The sequence below is a fragment of the Pseudophryne corroboree genome, chromosome 2, assembly GCF_028390025.1.
Source record: "Pseudophryne corroboree isolate aPseCor3 chromosome 2, aPseCor3.hap2, whole genome shotgun sequence".
In the NCBI taxonomy this organism is placed as follows: Eukaryota; Metazoa; Chordata; class Amphibia; order Anura; family Myobatrachidae; genus Pseudophryne; species Pseudophryne corroboree.
The window spans coordinates 408,715,854-408,740,828 of record NC_086445.1 but is presented as its reverse complement, the minus strand read 5'-3'; the positions used below and the strand labels follow the sequence as shown (position 1 = coordinate 408,740,828).

The 24,975-nt window shown below is 41.0% G+C and overlaps 1 protein-coding gene across 1 annotated transcript in view; it reads left to right on the top strand.

Moving 5' to 3' along the window:
* LOC135024104 (interleukin-1 receptor type 1-like) overlaps nucleotides 1-23,872 on the top strand; it is a 94,408-nt gene extending 70,536 nt beyond the window's left edge. The window contains exons 8-10 of the mRNA XM_063953438.1: nucleotides 12,325-12,468; nucleotides 15,064-15,225; nucleotides 18,832-23,872. Coding sequence (XP_063809508.1) covers nucleotides 12,325-12,468; nucleotides 15,064-15,225; nucleotides 18,832-19,196 — 671 coding nt within the window. The 3' untranslated portion in view covers nucleotides 19,197-23,872. The remainder of the gene's footprint in view (nucleotides 1-12,324; nucleotides 12,469-15,063; nucleotides 15,226-18,831) is intronic.
* The last annotated feature ends 1,103 nt before the right edge of the window (nucleotides 23,873-24,975 follow it).

Genomic DNA, 24,975 nt, shown 5'->3' with positions numbered 1-24,975 from the left:
TATTTGGACCGATCCCACACACCAACAAAACCTCTTTCACTACCCAAACTCGGGGTCCCTCTATTAGCCGACAGCCTACAGACGGTAGATATCTGGAGAGCTTTACATCCCACAGAGAAGGAATACACATGTCTCTCAGCGGCCCATCACACGCTATCTAGGATAGACTATATTTTACTGTCCCATGCTCTACTACCGAACGTATCAGATTCACAAATTGAGACAATCTCCTTATCGGACCATGCCCTAGTCACTGCAACGCTCCACTTCCCAGACATACCTCACTCTCCCAGATTGTGGAGATTCCCCTCCTATCTCGCTCACTCCCTGAAATTCCAACAAAGGTTGGAATCCTCTTGGGAGGCCTTTAAAACTAACAACGCGTCACATTTAGAGGAAAATCCAATTCTATTTTGGATGACTGCAAAATCAGTTCTCCGGGGAGACATTATATCCTATGTCTCAGCTACCAATAAAAAATATGCCTCTCAATATTTGGAGTTCCAGAGACCCTTGTCGACAGCCTATCAGCAATACAAATCCTTTCCGACCCCTCAAAATCGCCTTATATACATCGAAGCCAAAGCCCACTTTGATGAATTCATGTCCTCCATGGGTAATAGATATTCATTCTCGGTGAACTATCGGTTCTACAAATTTGGTAATAAAACGGGCAAATTGCTGACGACACTCCTCATGGGCTCCCGCCCTCCCATGGTCACTCACCCTTTGTATACCCCTGCGGGCACATTAACTACTAATAATCAGGAGATTTCTGATGTTATGAAAACATTTTACGAGGATCTATATTCCTCTTCCTCAAACTCCACCCCTTCTACTCCTCCCACCCAGTCACCATGGCCCAAGAACTTTTGGGATAACCTTCCAGCTCCCCAGCTTCAGGCTTCCATGACATCACCATTGCTGGCGCCCATCTCATTGGAAGAAGTCCGGAGTGTCATTGGACAGTTTGGCAGAGATAAGGCACCGGGCCCTGATGGCTTTAGTGCCGACTTTTATAAAATTCTTTTACCCCGAATAGGGGACACACTGGTGTCCGTCCTCAATGCGATTCTGTCTTCTGATACTCTTCCTAAACACTTTAACACTGCCATCCTCAAAGTCCTCCCTAAACCTGGTAGAGACTTATCCCAACCAGGGTCATATCGCCCAATTTCACTCTTAAATCTTGATTACAAACTACTTACTAAAATCTTAGCTAACCGGATTAAATTATTACTCCCTCATATCATACATAAAGATCAAACTGGGTTTATTTGGGGCAGACACTCGGAGATCAATATAAGGAGAGTTCTTTCTGCCATTTATGTCTCCTCCTCCTCTTCAAATACCCCTTCCTCCCTTCCAGTTATTCTATCACTCGACGCGGAAAAAGCGTTTGATATGGTGAACTGGGATCATCTTTTTTCCACACTCCTACAATTTGGCTTCCCAGTAGATTTTGTAAATCTTCTAAAACTTCTCTACACGGCCCCACAAACACAGATATCCTGCAATGGAGTTCTCTCTTCTCCCTTTGAGATTCAGAGAGGTACCAGACAGGGGTGCCCACTGTCACCCTTACTGTTTGCAGTGGCATTGGAACCCCTGGCGATTGCCCTACGCCAATCGAGTGTAATTAAAGGAATTCAAATAGGAGATATTGACCTTCGCCTTGCCCTCTTTGCCGATGATATGCTACTATTTGTTTCAGATCCATCGACCTCTATCCCAGAGATCCTTGGAATGATACAGGCATTCGGAGTTAGGGCGGGGTATAGGGTCAATGTGGCCAAATCAGAACTTTTACCATTAGGTCCCTCCTCACGTACTGTTTCCACACTACTCCCAGATCTCTCATTCAAAATAGCCCTCACTAAGATCACATACCTAGGGATTCAAATCCCAGCAAACCTCTCCAGGCTTTATGAAGAAAATTTTACCCCTGTTCTTGCACGTATTACCGCACTACTGGATGGTTGGAAATTGTTACCTCTATCCTTGATAGGGAGAATAGCTGTGTTACAAAGTATTGTTTTCCCAAAGATATTTTACCTCATGCAGATGCTCCCAGTCCGCCTTACTAAACATGATATTCAATATCTACGGAAAATTATGTCAAGGTTTTTATGGAAAGGCAAGAAGGCGTTCATTGCTTTGGATAAACTGATGGCACCCAAGTCCGCAGGCGGATTTGGTGTTCCAGATTACGCATCCTACTCAATGGCATCCCTATTTAGATGTGCTGCTGACTGGCTGTTTGACAGGGAACTCTATACAGACTCCGCTCTAGATGAGGCACTATTCACTCCTTACTCCCCGGGGGCATTACTCCTATCTAAACCCTCACTGATCCCGACCCACATCCTTGCTAACCCCCTTTTTAGGGATATCTATTATAACTGGCGCGCTTTACACAAGAAATTTAAATGCAATCCTGAGGAATCTATATGCATCCCGCTATGGGGTAATCCAGCTTTCCCCCCGTCCCTCCTTAACTCAAATTACCGACTCTGGAAAGAGAAAGGACTCTCAAACTCTTCCAAAGTATTTGACCCGGGAGGATCCATGTACTCCTTCACATCGCTCCAAGAGAAATATAGCCTACCCCACTCTCATTTTTTCATGTATCTGCAGACACGACACTACCTAGGCTTGGCTACTCACAGGAGTACTACCTCACAAGAAACTCCCTTATCTACTAACCCACTACAGCTTTCGCTTAAAACACATAGAATAGGCCCGACACGCATTAGACAAATATACTCCATTCTGACATCTAGCACAACAGACTGTAGATGGGAAAGACTACTTCACCAATGGAGTAAAGATATACCTACTCTGACTGCCCATCACCAACTCAGTGATCATTATGTTTCTAGCTTGAAAGCCCTGGCCTCACCTTACTTACAGGAGGTCCACCTCCGTACGTTACAGAGAGCCTATATTTCCCCGAGCCAACATGCTAAGTTTCACCCCACGGAAACTGGGGAATGTCCCAAATGTCATATACGTACGGCTTCCTTCTATCATATGTTCTGGGAATGTGGTCGGATTAAACGTTTCTGGAACAAACTTCTGGCTTACATTAATAAGCTTTTGAATATACATGTAACAGCAACACCCCTATCTTGTTTGTGTGCAAATTTCTCCGAATGGCATTTAGGACCTGAGAAACGGCGAACTATACCATTTCTCACAATTTTGGTAACAGTCTCAAAGAAAATTATTTTATCACACTGGTTGTCGCCCTCTCCCCCTACACTCGGGGAAGTTCATGGTAAACTTCTACAGATACTATACTATGATAGGAAATCGGTCCAAGCCAATATAGAGGTGGGGGTTAAAACTTTTTACAAAAAGTGGGGTCTTTATATAGAGTCACGAGATCAGTCCACACAAGCCCAGATATTTAAAGTCTTTGAACAAACTGAATGGTTTCTCCATAGGAAACTATTAGAAGAATCTACCTCATAACCATCCATGCCGTTTAGGCTACTCAGTCCTAGGGTTGACCTCCTCCAGACCCTGCCAGGAGATTGATATATTCACTGCTATTTTTCCTCGAATCAATTGTCGGGAGCATCTTTCCCTCCTTCCCCATTTACCCTAATGTATTTCCCTACCCCATCTTCTTTCTTCTCTCTCTGTACTTTTTTCTCATCTTCATGTGAAAACAAATTGATTTTTGAATGATGTTTTAATGGTTAGCTTTAAGGAACATCTTCCTGAGGGTTTTATGGTACAAATAGTGCATACCTGAAACACGGGAACATATGCCTTTTTCACTACTTTTATTCCCATGCTCAGATAAGATTGTATGTTTTCTTTTCGATACAGTTTGATGTTCCTACCTACATGATATAATTGTTTACTTCATCAAATGCTACCGATTTGTTCCTGTTTGACCTTATACTCTATGAAAATCAAAATAAACAGATTTATTAAAAATAAAAAAAAAATTCATATGAACCATTGCACTTATGGGGAAAAAAAAGGGGGGGGGGGAAGGGTGATAAAATTAAAAATAATGATGAAAAAATAATAATATTAAAATAAAAATAAAAGTAAAAATAAAATAATAATAAAAATAAAAATAAATATAGAAAAAATAAAATAAAAATAAAATTAAAATAAAATTAATAGAAAGGAGTTTTTTTTGGTGTATGGACGATTACAGAAAGACATTGAGTTCTATGTCTATATTGAGACCATATGGTTCAAGGCTCTTCATTTTATATATCCATTCTGTTTCTTTTTTCTTCAATGATTTGACGATGTCTTCTCCTCTCCAGTGGGCTGTAATCTTTTGAATCCCAATGAATTTTAACCCAGTGGGATCTTGATTGTGTTTTGTGAAGAAATGAGCTGAAACGCTATGTGCTTTCAGACCTCTTTTTATATTGTATATATGTTCTGCTATTCTTACTTTCAATTTGCGTTTCGTTTGTCCCACATATTGTTTTCCGCATGTACATTCCAGAATGTAAATGACCCCCTCTGTATGGCACGTGACTTGGTTTCTAATTTCAAATTCTTCTTTTGTTATGTTGGATTTAAAGGTGGTTGTGGGTTTGGTAGAAGTTTTCTGGTTCCTGCAACCCATGCAGGTCATGCAATGATGGAATCCTTTAGTGTTCAGGCATTCTTTAGGTTCTTGTGAAATCGGTAAGAAGCTATGAGTCAGCTGTTGTTTTAAATTATTGGCTTTTTTATAAATTATTTTTGGTTTGATGGGAATAGATTCTTTCAGGTCCTCGTCGAGAAAAAGAATATGCCAATTTTTTTCAAGAATTTTTTCGATGTCTTTATGGTTGCTGTTAAACTGTGTTATGAATGTTACAGGTAATTCTTTTTTATCTTTTTGTTTAAAGGAGAGTAAGTCATTTCTTTCCAGTTTTTTAATCTTTTCTAGTTGTTGGTTCAGGTGATTTTCTTTGTATCCTTTTTGAACAAATTTGTTTTTCATTTCTTGAGCTTGTTGTTCGAATACTGTATGGTCAGTGCAGTTCCTCTTTAATCGACGGAATTGTCCTCCTGGGATGTTTTCTATCCATTGTCTATGATGATTACTACTGTGTGAAAGCATGTTGTTCCCGTTCACTTTTTTGAAATGAGTTCTTGTCTGTATTTTGTTTGCTTCAATATAGATTTCCAGATCGAGAAAGATTACTGTGTTTTCACTGTGTAAAGTAGTGAATTCGAGATTCATATTGTTGTTGTTGATATGTTCTTTGAATTGTGATAGAGCGTCATGGGTTCCTTTCCAGATGAAGAACACGTCGTCTATGTAGCGGTGCCAACTTATGATGTTCGATAGGAATGGGTTATTGTTCCAGATGTTAAGATCTTCCCAACGCGAGACGAACAAGTTTGCGTAACTTGGGGCGAATGATGTTCCCATTGCTGTACCGCATTGTTGCAGGAAAAAATCGCCTTCGTACCAGAAATAGTTATTATGAAGAATGTAATCAATACTGTCCATAATGAAATTGATTTGTGTGTTGGTGATAGTCGTCTGGGTACATAGGAAGTGGCGTGTTGCTTCACATCCTGCTTGGTGGTTGATTGCGGTATACAGGGATTTGATGTCACTTGTGCATAGGATGTACCCTTCTTGCCATTCAGTGTTGTTAAGAACTTGCAATATGTTTGTGGTGTCTTTTAGGAAACTTTTTTGTTTCCCTACAATGTCCTGAAGATAACAGTCGATGTATTTTGATAAATTTGAAGAGATTGAGCAGATGCCGGATACAATAGGTCTCCCTGGCGGTTTTTCCAGGCTTTTATGGATCTTGGGGAGATAATAAAAGGTTGGTATTTTTGGATCCTTTACACAGATGAAATCGTATTCTTTCTTATTGATCACTCCCAGTTCTAGTCCTTCTTGCATTTGCTCTATTAATTTCGTCTTAAATTCTTGTGTTGGGTCTCTGGTTAGTTTCTTATATGTTACTGTATCTGAAAGGAGTCTCTCTGCTTCTTGTTTATAGGTGTCCAGGTCTAAAATCACCACTCCTCCCCCTTTGTCTGCCGGTTTTATGACCACAGTCTTGTCTTCCTTCAGACTTTTTAATGCATTTCTTTCGTCTTTTGTAAAGTTGAATCCCTGTTTTGGTTTTGTTGTTAAGTTTTCTATTTCCTTCTCCACTAGATGTTGAAATGTGGTAATATGAGGACCTTTTATATGGTTTGGAAAAAAGGTTGATGTTGGTTTTAAATCTGTATGTAGAAATTCGGTATCCAGAAGATGTCATCCAAATTTTGGCGCCTCTGATTGTGTGTTTTGAATGCCATATTGTGTGTAGCTGCAGCTGCTATGTAAGGGTTGACGAATAAAACTTGGTATAGTTTGCTGCGCTGTGAATGAAAGTGCTGCTCAGGTTGTTTGTTGGTGCTTTCTGGATTTTTGGTTAAACCGAGCGCTTGTGTGTATTGCTAACTGGTGTTGTGTGAAGAAAACTTAAATAATGTAATAAGGAAAAATAATGTAAAAATAAAATAAAAATAAAAATTAAAAATAAAATAAAATTAAATTAAAAATGAGGGAGGGGGAGGGAGGAGGGGTAAAGTGCAATGTTTACAGCTCCTTTCAGAGTGATTGGTTGGGAGCTTGGAGACACTTATCAAAGGGCAAAGTCTTTTTTTTTCGTCAACCCTTACATAGCAGCTGCAGCTACACACAATATGGCATTCAAAACACACAATCAGAGGCGCCAAAATTTGGATGACATCTTCTCCATAACTAACATCTTGCCAATAGCAGAAACAAAGGTAGAAGATGAGCGCTTCTGCAGCCAATTCCTAAAGTTGGAAAAACTTTATACAAAAGAAATTAAACAATGGTGGGAACTAACCACCCTAACAAAATACTTGGAACAAGACATGATCCCTAAAGGACTACGCATGCAAAAACAATGCACATTTGACCCAGCGGATTCAAATTTTCATAGCAAATGGAATGACATCCTCGACAATTGTTCGAAACAGTTGATGACAGTAATCATAGAAGAACGGAAATTATCCTTGAAAAACATTACAGATTCAATCACAGGAATCGAAAAAAAGTTTGAACCTCTTCAGACATTGGAAGATTATAAAACCTTAATGAATTTAACCCACCAAAAAATGGAGAAACTGGAAGACGACATCATATTACAAAAACAAAAAAAGTACAAGAGAGACCAAGAAGAAAAGAAGCATTATCAATACCAGCAAAACACTAGAAGACACATCTATAAACAGCCCATGAGGAATTGGGACCAGAAAAAACCACAAATGGATCATCAGGCACCTAGATCACAACCACAGAGACCATACACTCCGAAAAGAGCACCATATAAAAAACCTTATCAAAAACTCCGGACAAGTTCAACCTGGGAGAGACAACAATCCACATATTATCGTCCAAATAATCCATATGCACTAATCAAACAATCATATCGCAATGGAGTAGAACAAGCAAAAAAAGAAGAAGCCAACGACCTGGATGAACTAATAAAGAAAATCGAGAGGAAAGAAGATCAAAAGGGAAGATCACAACAGAAAAAAAGATACCTTGAACATGATCAAATAAGCGAGGATGAAGAAGACGATGATCAGGATTTTTTAGATACAGTCTGGGGCACAGAGAAACCACCCGATTATGTACTTTCTGTAACAAAAAGAAGGAGGAACACATCTTTAGAAAAAGAGGGACAAGAGGAGGAAAGAGACAGAAGACAACAAAGAAATTAGTAACAGACATAACTCCAAACTCAGAGACCATATTTAACCTCAGTAAAAGAGAATTATCAATCAATGAGGAGAACGTTTTACGAAAAGGCCTCAAGTATGCCCCACACTCCGGTACCAACAAATTCAATCTCTTCGTCGACACACAAAAGTTCATACGGAAATTATGTATCAAAAAATTATTCGCGAAAAACCAAGAACGATCCAAAGAAAATACAGCAATACTGGATACCGAATTTCTACATACAGATTTAAAACCAACATCAACCTTTTTTCCAAACCATATAAAAGGTCCTCATATTACCACATTTCAACATCTAGTGGAGAAGGAAATAGAAAACTTAACAACAAAACCAAAACAGGGATTCAACTTTACAAAAGACGAAAGAAATGCATTAAAAAGTCTGAAGGAAGACAAGACTGTGGTCATAAAACCGTCAAAGGGGGAGGAGTGGTGATTTTAGACCTGGACACCTATAAACAAGAAGCAGAGAGACTCCTTTCAGATACAGTAACATATAAGAAACTAACCAGAGATCCAACACAAGAATTTAAGGCGAAATTAATAGAGCAAATGCAAGAAGGACTAGAACTGGGAGTGATCAATAAGAAAGAATACGATTTCATCTGTGTAAAGGATCCAAAAATACCAACCTTTTATTATCTCCCCAAGATCCATAAAAGCCTGGAAAAACCGCCAGGGAGACCTATTGTATCCGGCATCTGCTCAATCTCTTCAAATTTATCAAAATACATCGACTGTTATCTTCAGGACATTGTAGGGAAACAAAAAAGTTTCCTAAAAGACACCACAAACATATTGCAAGTTCTTAACAACACTGAATGGCAAGAAGGGTACATCCTATGCACAAGTGACATCAAATCCCTGTATACCGCAATCAACCACCAAGCAGGATGTGAAGCAACACGCCACTTCCTATGTACCCAGACGACTATCACCAACACACAAATCAATTTCATTATGGACAGTATTGATTACATTCTTCATAATAACTATTTCTGGTACGAAGGCGATTTTTTCCTGCAACAATGCGGTACAGCAATGGGAACATCATTCGCCCCAAGTTACGCAAACTTGTTCGTCTCGCGTTGGGAAGATCTTAACATCTGGAACAATAACCCATTCCTATCGAACATCATTAGTTGGCACCGCTACATAGACAACGTGTTCTTCATCTGGAAAGGAACCCATGACGCTCTATCACAATTCAAAGAACATATCAACAACAACAATATGAATCTCGAATTCACTACTTTACACAGTGAAAACACAGTAATCTTTCTCGATCTGGAAATCTATATTGAAGCAAACAAAATACAGACAAGAACTCATTTCAAAAAAGTGAACGGGAACAACATGCTTTCACACAGTAGTAATCATCATAGACAATGGATAGAAAACATCCCAGGAGGACAATTCCGTCGATTAAAGAGGAACTGCACTGACCATACAGTATTCGAACAACAAGCTCAAGAAATGAAAAACAAATTTGTTCAAAAAGGATACAAAGAAAATCACCTGAACCAACAACTAGAAAAGATTAAAAAACTGGAAAGAAATGACTTACTCTCCTTTAAACAAAAAGATAAAAAATAATTACCTGTAACATTCATAACACAGTTTAACAGCAACCATAAAGACATCGAAAAAATTCTTGAAAAAAATTGGCATATTCTTTTTCTCGACGAGGACCTGAAAGAATCTATTCCCATTAAACCAAAAATAATTGATAAAAAAGCCAATAATTTAAAACAACAGCTGACTCATAGCTTCTTACCGATTTCACAAGAACCTAAAGAATGCCTGAACACTAAAGGATTCCATCATTGCATGACCTGCATGGGTTGCAGGAACCAGAAAACTTCTACCAAACCCACAACCACCTTTAAATCCAACATAACAAAAGAAGAATTTGAAATTAGAAACCAAGTCACGTGCCATACAGAGGGGGTCATTTACATTCTGGAATGTACATGCGGAAAACAATATGTGGGACAAACGAAACGCAAATTGAAAGTAAGAATAGCAGAACACATATACAATATAAAAAGAGGTCTGAAAACACATAGCGTTTCAGCTCATTTCTTCACAAAACACAATCAAGATCCCACTGGGTTAAAATTCATTGGGATTCAAAAGATTACAGCCCACTGGAGAGGAGAAGACATCGTCAAATCATTGAAGAAAAAAGAAACAGAATGGATATATAAAATGAAGAGCCTTGAACCATATGGTCTCAATATAGACATAGAACTCAATGTCTTTCTGTAATCGTCCATACACCAAAAAAAACTCCTTTCTATTAATTTTATTTTAATTTTATTTTTATTATTTTTTTCTATATTTATTTTTATTTTTATTATTATTTTATTTTTACTTTTATTTTTATTTTAATATTATTATTTTTTCATCATTATTTTTAATTTTATCACCCTTTCCCCCCCCCCCCTTTTTCCCCATAAGTGCAATGGTTCATATGAATTTTAACTGCTTTTTTAATTTGGGAATAATTCAAATACATTCCCTCTCCTTTTTTACCATGAGGATGCCGCCGGGAAGCTCACTTCCGGTCATGTGCACTTCCTGTTTTTCTAATAAAGTTACCATATAAAAAGGACTAAAAACAACTGGAAAGACTTCACCATCTCCTTGAGAAAGAATCCTATTTGGATTCGAAACGCGTTGGAGAAGACTAGAAGCAACTACAAGGACACTTACTCCGTCACCGCCAGCGTCCGTAATACCGGAAGTAAGGACCCGAACTTCCGGTCGCGGCGGAAAAGACGGAGCAGCGGCAAAAGCGCGGCCAGCAGGAGGAGGAAGAAGAAAGGCAGTTACAGCTCACCAGGAGTGAGGCCTGCCCACCCACTAACCTGATCTCTGCCACTACATACAGGAACCTCCAGCAACGCTCACATGCACTATTAGGGTAAGTCAGGGACAGTTACACCCTAAAAGACTTTGCCCTTTGATAAGTGTCTCCAAGCTCCCAACCAATCACTCTGAAAGGAGCTGTAAACATTGCACTTTACCCCTCCTCCCTCCCCCTCCCTCATTTTTCATTTTATTTTATTTTATTTTTAATTTTTATTTTATTTTTACATTATTTTTCCTTATTACATTATTTAAGTTTTCTTCACACAACACCAGTTAGCAATACACACAAGCGCTCGGTTTAACCAAAAATCCAGAAAGCACCAACAAACAACCTGAGCAGCACTTTCATTCACAGCGCAGCAAACTATACCAAGTTTTACTTTACTGATGGAGCTATTTGCTCCTGTAGAGGAAGCATGAGAATGCTAACTATATGAAGTTACGTGTAATTGTCAGAGAAGTATCTTCTTATAGTTAAAATTCTCATATTTCCTATACAGGCGCAAACAGCTTCATCAGTAAGTTGTCTGCTTCCAGTGTAATAGGTTGTGGTTTCTAATCCTGGGTGTGACACTTGTAAAATGTGTATAATAAAGAGGGTGTGATTTGTAAGGTGCAGAGACTAGTGAGGAAGTCGGCCACTGAAAAGATAGCGACAGCTGTCAATTAACTTAATTTACTGGTGTCACAGAATAGGAGCAGAGGTGCCCCCCTTCAGAGCAGAGGCCCGGCGGCAGATGACTCCGTTGCCTCCCAGAGTTCTGCCTCTGCACCCACAGTACAGCACTCAACAATCGAAAATAACCTCCTCAAATCCTCCACAAACTCCAAAAACTCACCAACTCCTAACACACCTTCCTCTCACCTCTCCACTAGCTAAACCCACGAGGTTAGGACGGTTTGGGGCGTTTTTATAGTAATGTGCACAGACACTCCTCCATCACGAATCAAACCAATCACGGACGAGTGACAAAAACGAAACTTAGAAAAAAAACGTGTCCGGGAACGGATAAACACTGCCGTAACAGAAATGTGACGCAGTCGTAAAAAAAAACCTCATAACACGGCTGCAAAACCACTAAATCGGCCGCATTCTACCTTACAAAACCACGAATGACATCGACATCGGAAAACACGAAAAATTAAAATACGACAGCTTAGTAAATGAGGCGTAACATTTTCAAAAAGTTGCAAATTCACACATTCAATGTCATTCGTGATGAATCTCCCTCCAAATCGATACTAATACGAATTTTTGTAAATTTACCCCACTGTGTCTGGATATCTACCTGTTATTTACTTTATTATATATATATATATATATATATATATACATACACTCACACACACGCATTTTTTTACTCATTCATCCACAATTGTAATATATGTACATATATGTGTTTTTTTGTTATATTGCTGTTATACATATATATGTTTGTGTGTGATGTTAAATTTTTCAGCCATAGCAAACTATTTACCTTTTAAATAAAAGCGCAGCACCAGTGCTTTACTGTTCAAAACTATATTTTGCTAGGAGTTATAAATGTGCTATGAGGTCACATATTCTGCTGTCTGAAGTCATCAGAAAAAAAATATTTGTTTGGTTTTCTAAAGGTAATGTTTATAAGGTCAACACTGTATTTCTGTTTTCCAATGTCTAATTGTGTCTTTATATTTTATTGTATTTGCAGAACCTAATTTCGAGGGATTCTTGATTGCTTTATTTGTGGCAATTGTGTCTATTATTGTTATAGCTGTAATTACCATCCGGATTTTTAAAGTTGAAATTGTTCTTTGGTACCGGAGTTCCTATTTTGCCCGTACAGATTATAAAGGTATGTTTCATGCATCAATGACAGAGGGGATTGGGATCCAGAATTTTTTTTAAATGTTATTGGAAATTAAGTTAAGATGTTGAAGTATTTTACCAGGGAGTAAACCTCTCATTTCAAGTATGAAAAACTTTTGTAGACAAATCGCAGGCAAGAGACGTTAAGCATTTATAAGTGACAGAAGTACAGACTGATCTCAGACAGATGATAGATTTAAGGGTCTTATTCCAAATATGGAGATATATCAAAGCACCAGATTCCCTGCTGTACCACTATCTTGTCAATGTGCTAATGGCTGCTGGCTGTTGGGGTAAAAACTCTGTTCGGATAACTGGGTGACTTGTCCAGAACGTATATTAAGGACAAACACATAAAATCAAAGGTCAGCTAGCCAAGCTCTGACTGATCTGATCTGTGTATTACGCAGCAATGGACATGAATGACAGATACAGCCAGTGTCAGACTGGGGCATGGAGGGCACACCGGGGGAATTCTGTTGTAGGGGCACATGCTTAAGGATGTGGTCAGGCTCCAGTGGGAACGTGGCCAGCCACCACAGAGTTTGGCTAAGCATTACAGAGTACATGTTCTGTGCCCCTTGGTAAATCTATAATAAATCAAATTCTTGTGAAGTATAATGTAACATATGTATAATGCATAATTCATGTGCACTAGGATAGAGTTTGGAACCTGATCCCTAGAGGAGGAAGGGGGCCCACAGGCAGTAGGGCCCACCGGTGGTTTCCCCTGTTCCCCTGTGGGCCAGTCCGACCCTGGATACAGCTGTAAAGTGTATGAAGCTAGCTGAGTTTTGAGTGGTTGCTCCATAAACTCCATCTTCATAGTCTATAATAGGCATTAGTGAAAAAGTACCGTATGTAATAGGCATTAGTGAACACATACATTTAATTGACAATCACTACTGTATGTCCACAGTGCATATATTAAAACCAGAATGACAGCGGCATTATGACAACACATGTTGTACTGCTAGTTACAGCATTCTACTTAGCATTATAACTTTAAACATGATGGTACAGCAGTGTGTTAACTACAGTAACATTACAGCCATGTGTAAGCATAACGTTGCCGGCATTTGGCTCTTCACGTGTTCACTGTCATGCATTGGTGTCTGGTCCGTGTTGCCCTTTCAGGCTAAGGGTGTTAGACGGATTTGTTCCTGTATTACAATTCTAGCTTGTACACTGTACATTTTGTACTTTTTAGATGTCATGGTTTCTATAACCAAACAGAATGAAAGGTTAGGAGCAAGCCACAATTCCATATTTCTCTGTCAATATAATATACTTTTCAAGTTTAGCTTTTGTTCCAAACAACATAGTTACATGTAGCACATTTTATACATATAGGGCCCTATTCAATGTCAGAGTCACTCGCAAATCCATTTCCATCTTTGTCATTTGCTCTAATGCATAGGTAAATCATGAGCCGCGACTGACTCTCCCCATCTCGTACCTAGATGCACCGGACGGCGCCTGGAGGCGTGGTTTTAGCAAATATTTGCGATTTATAAACATTTGCAGTACAAAAAGAAAACACAATACATCAAATTTGTGGACAGAGCAGATTATATGTACCCAAGCAGACTAGTGCATTGGCAATGCTTAGCGAAGCAGACGCAAATATATTATATTTTTTAATGAGACTTTAGAATGGATGTGCCATCTTCGCATCCCTAATTGAGTATGAAGGGTTCTTAATTTGTGTAAAACTAGTGTGTAATATACAGTAGTATAAAATCACTTTTAGCTCTTGCATTACTCTTAGTTGTTTTGCATAAATGGGTGATTTTCAGCATTTGTGACCAATCACATGCAGTCATCATTATCAATGTGACGCTTACCGCATGGTCAGATCTCACATAGTGCAGACTCTCTTTGACAGCCTGTTTAGTCTCACTCCTTGAATACATACCCATACAACACCCTTACTGTACTTTCACTGTGACTGCAAGCCCATGTGAAAGCAAACACACTCACTGTCTCCGATTGCGCCCCCAGTTTCCTTGACTACACATCGATTCCAGCTTCAGATAGTATCTAATCATACCACGTGCATGCATGCATACCTACCAACTGTCCCGATTTTGACAGGACAATCCAGTTTTTCAGGCACTGTCCTACTGTCCCACCCACAGAACGCAGTGTCCCGCTGTGGGGAGCCAAAGTTGGGAGGCCCTCTCTCACTTGCTGCTCTGCATCCAGCGTCCGTTCACTGGTAGAGAGGGATTGGAGGAATGTGCAGCAGCCATACCCCCTAAATTTGTGGAGCTGTCTCTCCTCCAGCCTGTACAAAGTTTGCCGAAAATCGCAACTTGAGACCAAACAAAGATCATAGCATTTAAATCTGATTTTACATAATGCCCATAATGAATGTTTAATATTCAATCAATACTTTTGTATAGCAAATTTCTTCTTTGTTAGTATAGTAAACTCTTTAGAACACTTTTTTTTTACCATGTTAAAAATTTGTTTTATACTCTTCTTGGAGTAATCGTTCTGTGACTGAAGTAGAGAAAAAGTCTAGATTTTATTTCAATAAAAAGCATTTTTATTATTTCTAATGTTACATTTGCAGATGGAAAGATTTATGATGCCTACATCATGTATCCAAAAAACTTTATTGGAACCAGCTGTCATAATATGGACATATTTGTAGTTAAAGTGTTGCCTGAAGTGCTTGAGAAACAGTGTGATTATCGATTGTTTATAATTGGACGGGATGATCTGCCAGGCCAAGGCAAGTATCATACATCAAGTATCATATCATATACAGGTTGAGTATCCCTTATCCAAAATGCTTGGGACCAGAGGTATTTTGGATATGGGATTTTTCCGTATTTTGGAATAATTGCATCCCATAATGAGATATTATGGTGATGGGACCTAAATCTAAGCACAGAATACATTTATGTTACATATACACCTTATACACACAGCCTGAAGGTAATTTTAGCCAATATTTTTTATAACTTTGTGCATTAAACAAAGTGTGTCTACATTCACACAATTCATTTAGGTTTCATATACACCTTAGAAACACAACCTGAAGGTCATTTAATACAATCTTTTTAATAACTTTGTGTATTAAATAGTGATGAGCGGATTCGGTTTTACTCGGTTTTACTCGGTTTTACTCGGTTCTCAAAACGGCATATTATTGGCTCACGGATGTCACGTGTTTTGGATAGCCAATAAGATGCCGTTTTGAGAACCGAGTAAAACCGAGTAAAACCGAGTAAAACCGAACCTCGCTCATCACTAGTATTAAACAAAGTTTGTGTACACTGAGCCATCAAAAAACAAAGGTTTCACTATCTCACTCTCACTCAAAAAAGTCCGTATTTCGGAATATTCCGTATTTCGGAATATTTGGATATGGGATACTCAACCTGTAATACATCCCAGTATTCAGTACATTGCTAGAAATACTGGTAGTCAGAAACATAGTTATTCATTTATAATGTATGGAGGGGCCAAAATGAATAGCAGTGACTGGACTAACAATGACTGGATGTGGTATGTGTTGGTTTGTGGAACATTCTGGTTTATGGACTTACAACTTTAGAGGAAGCCAAAGAGTGTAAGGTTAAGCCAAAGAGCGTTTTAATAGATCTGTGTCAGCAGTGATGGGGTTAAGGTTCGTGCACACGGAGCAATTTTGATTATGAACGATTTTGACTGAGCGATTTACCATGAACTGGCAGTAGGCGATTTTGAATAACTTTACCTGATATTTTAACTAAGTGTGCAAGCGATATTGGCTATGAGTGATTTTTACTAGCTCATTTAAATAGGGAGATGCTTTTACATTTCCAGCAACTTAGTGAAAATTGACTTGCCTGCACAGTCTATTTTTCCCAGCAACAGCGACCTGGCGGGGACGCACATCGCTATCGCTTACTGTGTACACACGGAGCGATATGCACTAACTTTCTTAGCGATTTTGACTATATAGTCAAAATTGCTGAACCATGGGGTCATTCTGAGTTGATCGTAGCTGTGCACAGCTACGATCATTCACACTGACATGTGGGGGGGACGCCCAGCACCGGGCTAGTCCGCCCCGCATGTCAGTGCTGCCCCCCCCCGCAGAAGTGCAAAGGCATCGCACAGCGGTGATGCCTTTGTACTTCAAGAGTGGCTCCCGACCAGCGCAGCTTTAGCGTGCTGGCCGGGAGCTACTCATCGCTCCCCGGCCTGCAGCGGCTGCATGTGACATCACGCCGCCGTCCAGCCCCCTCCCGCCCAGCGACCGCCTCTGCCTCAGAGGCGATCGCTAGGCAACGTCGGCTGGCATGCGCCGGCGCACTGCGGCGCCGGTGCACTGCGGCACCGGCGCATGCGCAGTTCCGACTCGCTCGATGTACAAAACTGCAGCGAGCAAAAAATCAGAATGACCCCCATATCGCTCCGTGTGTACACACCTTTAGAGTAGGTCAGGCCCCTTGTGCTGACACTACACATAGTTATAGTTATTTTCCATGTTCTGAGGATAATGTTTTAGACAATTTCTCATTTGTACAGGTCAGAAAGCTGATCATTACACATTGTATTAATGGGTTGGGTATGCGTGACTGGCGGTCAGGAGACCGCCGGTCAGCGTACCTCTGCCAGTATCGGCAGTGGAATGCCGGCAAGGGGGCAAGCGTGCTTGCCACGCTGTGGGCTCGGTAGCGTCCTGAGGTCTCCATAGGTTCTATTCCCACTCTTATGGGTGTCGTGGACACCCATGAGTGGGAATAGTGTCTGCTAGTCAGCATGCCAACTGTCGGGATTTGCAGTGGGCGGGATGTAGGGGGAGGTGTTGTGACCGGCGGTCACATAACTACATCCCGTATTGATCTTGTCAGTGCCAGAGTATTATGGGGTCAATGTAATAGGGTTTGAGTTTTTAAAATGTGCTAAACTTGCACATTTCTACAACTCAGACAATGTAATAGGATGCGGGAACATGCAAATTTCTATGTTTCCTGCAATGCAGAAACTCGCACAGACCAAACTCGCATCCAAATGTTTTCCTATGGAAAACATACAACTCAGCCAGTGTAATAGGGTGCATGTACCAAAAACTCACCTATAAATAGATCAGCTTTTATAGGCAACTTTGACAGAAGCATACACAGATCAGTGAGATATGTACATGTTCTGTCTGTAAAAGTTTTTAGAAATAGAAAAAAAAAAAGGAAAAAATTATGTAAGGGTCCCACTTCCCCGAAGCATAACCAGGTATAGACTCTTTGAGCCGGTCCTCATTCAAAAAATACAGGTCCCCTGTAATCTAAGAACCAGCTCCAGGCTTTTGGACTGGTTCTAAAAAAAAAAAGGGAAAACATGAGTAGTGGTCCCCCGTATTTTTGAACCAGCACTGGGCTTCACTAAGAGGAAGGTAATACCACAGCCAGGGGTCACACTTGACGTGGTCTCTAGGCTGAAGCATCACCCCACCTAGCTAGTCAGCCCAGGTCAGGGCTCCCTGGGGGAATAGGAACCCCCCCCCCCCCCCCCCCTCCAATAAAGGGTTCCCTCTCCAGGCACCCAAGGCTTGAGCTGAAGTCCGGGGCTAGTCCTGGCACTCCCCTGCTGTGGGAGCCCTGCCTCATTATTGCATAATACATAAAATCACAGGTCTAATAACAGGTGCCAAAATGATACAGTTCACAGCATATTGACCTCATCCCCTCCCTATGGACCCCTGATTCTTGGCACTATTCTCCTCATTCTGCCCACTTCACTAGGAAGTATGGACGTTGAGACAGCCACTGGCCTGGGTATTAAAGAGGGTGTGGCCAAATTCTGGAGGTGTGGCCATGCCTGCTGCAGGAAAAAACAATGAAAATATTATGCACAGCATTGGGTATTGACACCGCATGCTGCCAATGTGGACTTCTATCCATGTCAGCAGCTGACACAAGACCCAGAAGACCCCTCCTGCAGACCTGAGTCCTGGGTAATTAGTACCTGCTGCCCCCTCATGGTGCCCCTGCAAGCAAGTTGGTGCGATGCAAGAGATCCACCACCGTTCTGGTGATCCGGGGGACTACCTGAAAAATTGGAAGTCTCACAGATGTTCACAGACGTGTGGGGGTCGGAGCCATAGGGGCTCTAACTTTTAATTTTGCATGGTGAATATATCTTACTAACAACCAACCCAAGGGACATGCTCTTTGCTTTATTCTAATTTACCATTGCCAGTGAGAAAAGAAAATGATCCATCCATCTTATCTGTATACAGTATCATTATAATTCTTAAAAGTGTGATCTCAGATACATTTTTCTGTTTTTTTGTGATAAGTGGGGGGATTTGTTGGTAGAAATGTAAGCCTGCCTTTTTGTGTGTTTGCAGCCATTGCAGACCTTGTGGATGAGGCGATCTCCCAAAGCAGAAGGTTGATTATTGTCTTAGGAGAGATGTCAAGTGAGAAAGGCCTTGGTGATGATTTTGAACAGAAAATAGCCATGTATGATGCTCTCATTCGGAATAAAATTAAAGTCATCTTGATTGAGCTGGAAAAGATAACGGATTACACCTACATGCCAGAGTCCATTCAGTACATCAAACAGAAGCAAGGTGTTGTGCGATGGAAAGGAGAGTTCACAGAAGAGAGTCTTCACCATAACACAAGGTTCTGGAAAAATATCAGATACCGGATGCCTCCAGCCCAGCACCCGTCTGACAGAGAATTGGACTACATAGATTCAGAGGACTAACATGGGTGTTACCAAACTTAGTTAAATGCACTGAGAAAAAGTCACACTTGGACCTTGGCTAGAGATGTTTGGAGGACAGCCATCTGCATCAGCACTCCATATGATCACTTGATTATTAACCATAACTATAACATGGATACGTTGGTCATTGCACTGATACTTTTGTTCACTACTGTATGTTGCAAATATCACCATTTCATTCTTCTTGTTTACAGCCTCACTTATAGTGTTACTCTTTTGCCTAGTTTTTCCAATACAAGTGAAAATCTGTTACTCTCTAAATAATAGTTAATTCTTGCTCTAGACTTTACTTCCAGATGCATTCTGGATTATTAGGGTTAGTTTGGACAACACATACTATCTGTAAGCTATAGGTAAATTGCATTTGGCACACAAATGAAAGTGACATTGATGAGCCGAGAACATTGTATATAATGTCAGTGCTGCTATTTTGTGTTCTAAATTAGTGGAGTCACAGATTAGTGTAGGTTTTCCACTCCAGTCCTGTGCTGGAGAATAGTAAATCTATGTGTTCACTGCTCACAGCAGCACTGAAAGTACCTCTTTCAATGGTTGTAGACCAAGTGGAGCTCAGGGCAAATATTTCCTTTTCCCCACTATACAATTAGTAAACATATCTCATTTTAAGCATAATGATACATGGTGCAAGGTGTAATGTGGGTCACTGGTATCGGACCTCTGTACCTTTGTCTATTTTGTTTACCCAGGTTGTATACTTTCGCCTGTATTTTGCATCTTAATTCAATAATAGTGTACAAAGTACTTTGGGATTAGTATTGTTACTGACCTCTCTACACCCTGCACTACCTCACTGACCCCTCTATACCAACCACTTGATCATGAACCCCACTATACCTTACATTACTATCCATCTATACCCTATACTACATCACTATTCCCTCTATACTAGACCTGTGGTTCTCCAGCTGTTGGAAAACTACCCATCCCAGCATGGCCTACCACAATTTAAGCATTCCCTTATAGCAAAACTGTAACAAACCATGCTGGGATTTTTAGTTTCACAACAGCTGGAGAGTGACAGGTTGGCCAGGCCTGCTCTATACCATTACCTGCCACTACATTATGGACCCCTCTATATCCTACACTATAGTACCGACCCCTTTATACCCACCATTACATTATGGACCACTCTATATCCACCACTACATTTCAGATACCGTTATACCCTGCACTATTGTCCCCTCCATACCGTACACTACATTATGGACCCCTCTATATCCTACACTATAGTACTGACCCCTCTATACCCAACATTACATTATGGACCCCTCTCTATCTATCACTACATTTTACACACCTTTATACAATGCACTATTGGCCCCTCTATACCCTACACTACATTACAGACCCCTCCATACCCTACCCTACGTACTGAGCCCTCTATAAGCTTAACTACACTGTAAAACATCACTATACTACTGTAACTGCATTGTCCTCAGCCACTTCTTTTCCCCCACACATCTCCCTTTTCACCTAGGTACACACAGGCAGGGGCGTAGCGAGGGTGGAACAAGTGGAGCTTGAGCTTCAGGCGCCGCTTGGGACAGAAGGCACCGGCTCTCTGTAACAGATAGGGATGGCCATCGACCATCGATTTTTAAAAACCATTGATGGTTTATGACTGGATGTCAAATACTTTCACCATTGATGGTGGAGAACCAGATGGTTTCCCGCCATCGATGGTTCAGTGCTACAGAATCTTTTTTCTCCTCAAAGTGTCAAGGCATGGAGCTTAGCCCCGCCCCCCTGACACCCATGAGGCCATGCCCCCAGGCTCTGATTGGCCCACATGTCATTGTACTGTAATGCAGGGGTGACCATCGATGTGTAAAACCATTGATGAATTATTTTACACCATCAAGGTTATCAATCAATTGTATCATCAATGGCTACCATCGATGGCTAACCCACCGATGGCCATCCCTACTTTATGCTATTGAGAGTGGAGAGCCAATGTTTATTCAACATCTATGGTACACAGAGCCTCTCTTTGTTCATCTATTTTTCCCACAGTTGCTGGGACCATCTGTAGGTGAGACCATTGATGGTTTTCCCGTAAATAGTCTTAAACCAGCAAAGCTAACCAACAAAGGTTAACTCACAAGCCTTTAGCTGGCCATACATTTTTATAGAATCCTAGTGTTGAGCCCTGTCTATATTTATCAGGGAGATCTTTATTATGATAAAAGTCAACTTTATGCAGATTACTGTGAATATAAAGTACTTCTGGGTAGTTTATGCAGATTAGTGCTCCTTTATAAATTCTGGGCTCTGCTTAGGGATGGCCATCGACCATCAATGATTCAAAATCATTGCTGGTCTATGACCGATGTTGAATACTTTTACCATTGATTGGGAGAATAAGACGGTTTCCCAGTTGGCAGGCATTTCTTTGTACAGTAATGCATTGGTGACCATTGATGGGTAAAACCATTGATGGTTCCCTTACAGATGGTTTTAAACCATTAAGGTTATCCATCAATGGTAACAGATCTGAGAGCCTGGATCTTGGTTTAGGAGGAGATGACTGGAAGAGAGGGAAGGGGTGGCCCCCACACTGCCTGCATGTTCCATGTCACTGATTGCAGTGCAGAGAGTCCAGAGCAGTGTAGTGTGGTGTGTTGTAAGGGAAGAAGAGAGGTTTGGAAGCTTGTTAGAAGAACCTTCCTGGCTGTCAGGCAGAGGCTTCAGAAGGCGGGTGCGGGGGGTGCGGGCCGCACCAAGGTATCACCCATGGAAGGGGTGACACCAAGTGCTGGCTCTTCTGCAGTGACAGGAGCCGAGTGCTGCAGTGTGATAATCCCCTGTCACAGAAAAGGAGCCGGCACTGCACGCTGCCTAGTCTCCGGGGGCAGCCAGCATTTCCGAGGAGCTGGATACACCCCCAAGAGTAAAGAAGAGGAGATCCGTGAGGCCACGCCCCATTTAAATTAGGCCACACACCCCTTTCATCCGGCGGGGTGAGTGTGGGAAGGGGGGTGTGTGTGTAGTAATGCAGAGTGCACACCGGGTGTACCCACACCTGGTGACACCTCTGCTGTCAGGTATCTGCATTCAGTGATTTGAAACATGCAGGCAGTGTGGTGGCTACCCCTTCCCTTTGCTCAGTCCTTTCCTTCTACCCACGGAGGTCAATCACATAGAAGCTCCACCTCTCCAGGCTAGAATGAGGAGCTGCTCTTCTCCTCTTGGTGAAAATTAATGTGTGTATACTGTGTGTATATGTGTGTGTGTGTTTATGTCTGTGTATACTGTGTGTTTATGTCTGTGTGTATATATATATATATATATATATATATGTATGTATGTATGTATGTATGTATGTATGTGTGTGTGTTTTAAATGTGAGTGTTTGTGTGTAAATGTGCATATGTGTGTGTTTATGTGTATACCTGTATAATTCTGTGTATATGTGTGTGCTTATGTATGTCTGTGTGTATATATCTTTGTATACAGCATGTGTGAGTATATGTGTGTGTTTATGTATGTCTCTGTGTATATGTCTGTGTGTTTATGTATGTCTGTGTGTATATGTGTATGTGTATATTTGTGTGTTTATGTGTGAATGTATATGTGCATATATCTGTGTATATGTGTGTGTGTTTATGTATGTCTGTGTGTGTGTATATGTGTGTGTGTTTATGTATGTCTGTGTGTATATGTGTATATCTGTGTGTTTGTGTGTATGTATATGTGCATATATCTGTGTATGTTTATGTGTGTGATCTATATATGTATGTATGTATGTATGTATGTATGTATGTATGTATGTGTGGTGGTGTTGGTGGGTGGGGGCGCCGTGACATGACTCTGCTCCGGGTGTCATGTCTCCACACTACGCCTCTGTTTACAGGCTACTGCCACTGCTGGCCCCTTCCCATCTTGCATTAAAGACCCCCGCACTGTGGATCCCGATTTCCTTCAGCTTCAGTTAGAACAGCGGGTCTTAGCATGTGCACATTTTGCCATTGTACTGATGTCCCTGGTCCAAACACAGCTATGACTACTGTACACCTTATTTATAAACATGTTGATGGCCCCTCCGCTGTCTACTTTCTAGTCTGCACATCACTTCGTCCTCCCAGCTCTCACCTACGTGGCCCCCTCCTGTTCTCAGATCTCCCAACTCCGAGTATGCCTGACCAAAGATTTGTACATGCTCCCACACTGCTTAAGAATGATGGAAGAGATCTGAAGAGATACCTCCACACTCTTCCCTATAGTTCTTTCATAACAAACAGTTACTAACGTGTTGGCTATTGGGGACAAGCTCTGTAAAGTTTGATACTGTAAATTTGGGCCTAATTCAGACCTGGATGTTGCTACAACAGTGGTCGCAGGCTGATGCCCGGTGAGGTGTGTGCAGGCATCTCACTTGATTGACAGGCAGAAGCGGTCACAGGGCGTGTCGACAGCGTTGCAGCTGCTCTTTCGTGCAGGGTTCGAACAACGCAGGCGTGTCTGGACCATTTGCAGGGCGGGCCGCAGCAGCTGCATGACTTCATACCCTCCAACTGTACCTTTTTAATAGGTACAGTACCTTTTTTTTATGGTCTGTACCGATTTTTGGCTCTCCAAACTTCCATTGAAAGTATAGGAAAAGGGGCGTGGGCCCCCCCCCCCCCCCTTTACACGCGGCCACGCCCCTTTTTCGGATTTGTACCGATTTTTCTGTGTGAAATGTTGGAGGGTATGTGACTTCACATGCAGTCACTGCAGCTAAAAACATGGTGGGCAGCTGCCTTCCTTTGCAGATAGGCTGTGTAGGCAGGGAGCTACTTGACAGGTGTGAAAGCATCGCCGCTGTGCGATGCTTTGGCACGTCTGCGGGGTGGATGGGGGTGTAGGGCCTGACATTCCGGGTGGACATGCCATGTGCTGGGCGCCCCCCTGCATTTCAAAGATTTTGATCGTAGATGTGTGTTTTTTTGTAAACATCTACGATCAGGTCTGAATTAGGCCCCATGTCTCTTGGTGCTCTATAGCAAAGTAAATTTGCCTCTGTTTGATAACACGTCCAATTGTCTGTAATAATGGACATTCTTTTCTACATACAAAGCATGCACATACTTCATATAACAACAAATGTACATTTTTATGTAAATATTTTTCACATATTTAAAGCTCATGAATTTTAATATTTCAAAATTGTAAAGTTACATATATTATTTGCCATTTTTTATTCCAGAAACAAGAACTCCTAACTAAACTGAAACAAAATAAAATATAATTCAGAAACGACCCTTTCATTGTGTGTTTGGCCAACTGCTCTGTAAAAGCAATAAAGCATAAGGGGAAAAGTTGCTGAAGATTGAATTAAAATTGATCAAAATCGATGTTATACTTTCTGGGCAAAAACACACATTTATTCATATTTAAAAATTAATAAAAAAAATCCTTTTAGCAAATGTGTGTTTCAGCCCCTGATACCCAGCATCAATTGAGAGAGATTTTAATTGAGTTTCATCAATTTTAAATAGATTAAAATCAATCTCTAGTAAATTTCCCCCGAAGGCTCTCTTAAAAACTGTTAGGAGATCTCTAGAGAGACAGAATCACTGCTCTTGCCGCATTGTTTTATACCTCCCAACATTTGAGTCTCTGAAAACTCTGCGAGCGCCCGTGCCGAAAAAGGGGTATGGCCTATGCAAAATGGGGCATGGCTTCACGGCAGTGCCGCAATCGTAGGTAACGCCCCCCGCTTTTCATCACTAAAGGGGGCATGACCAGAGCTCTG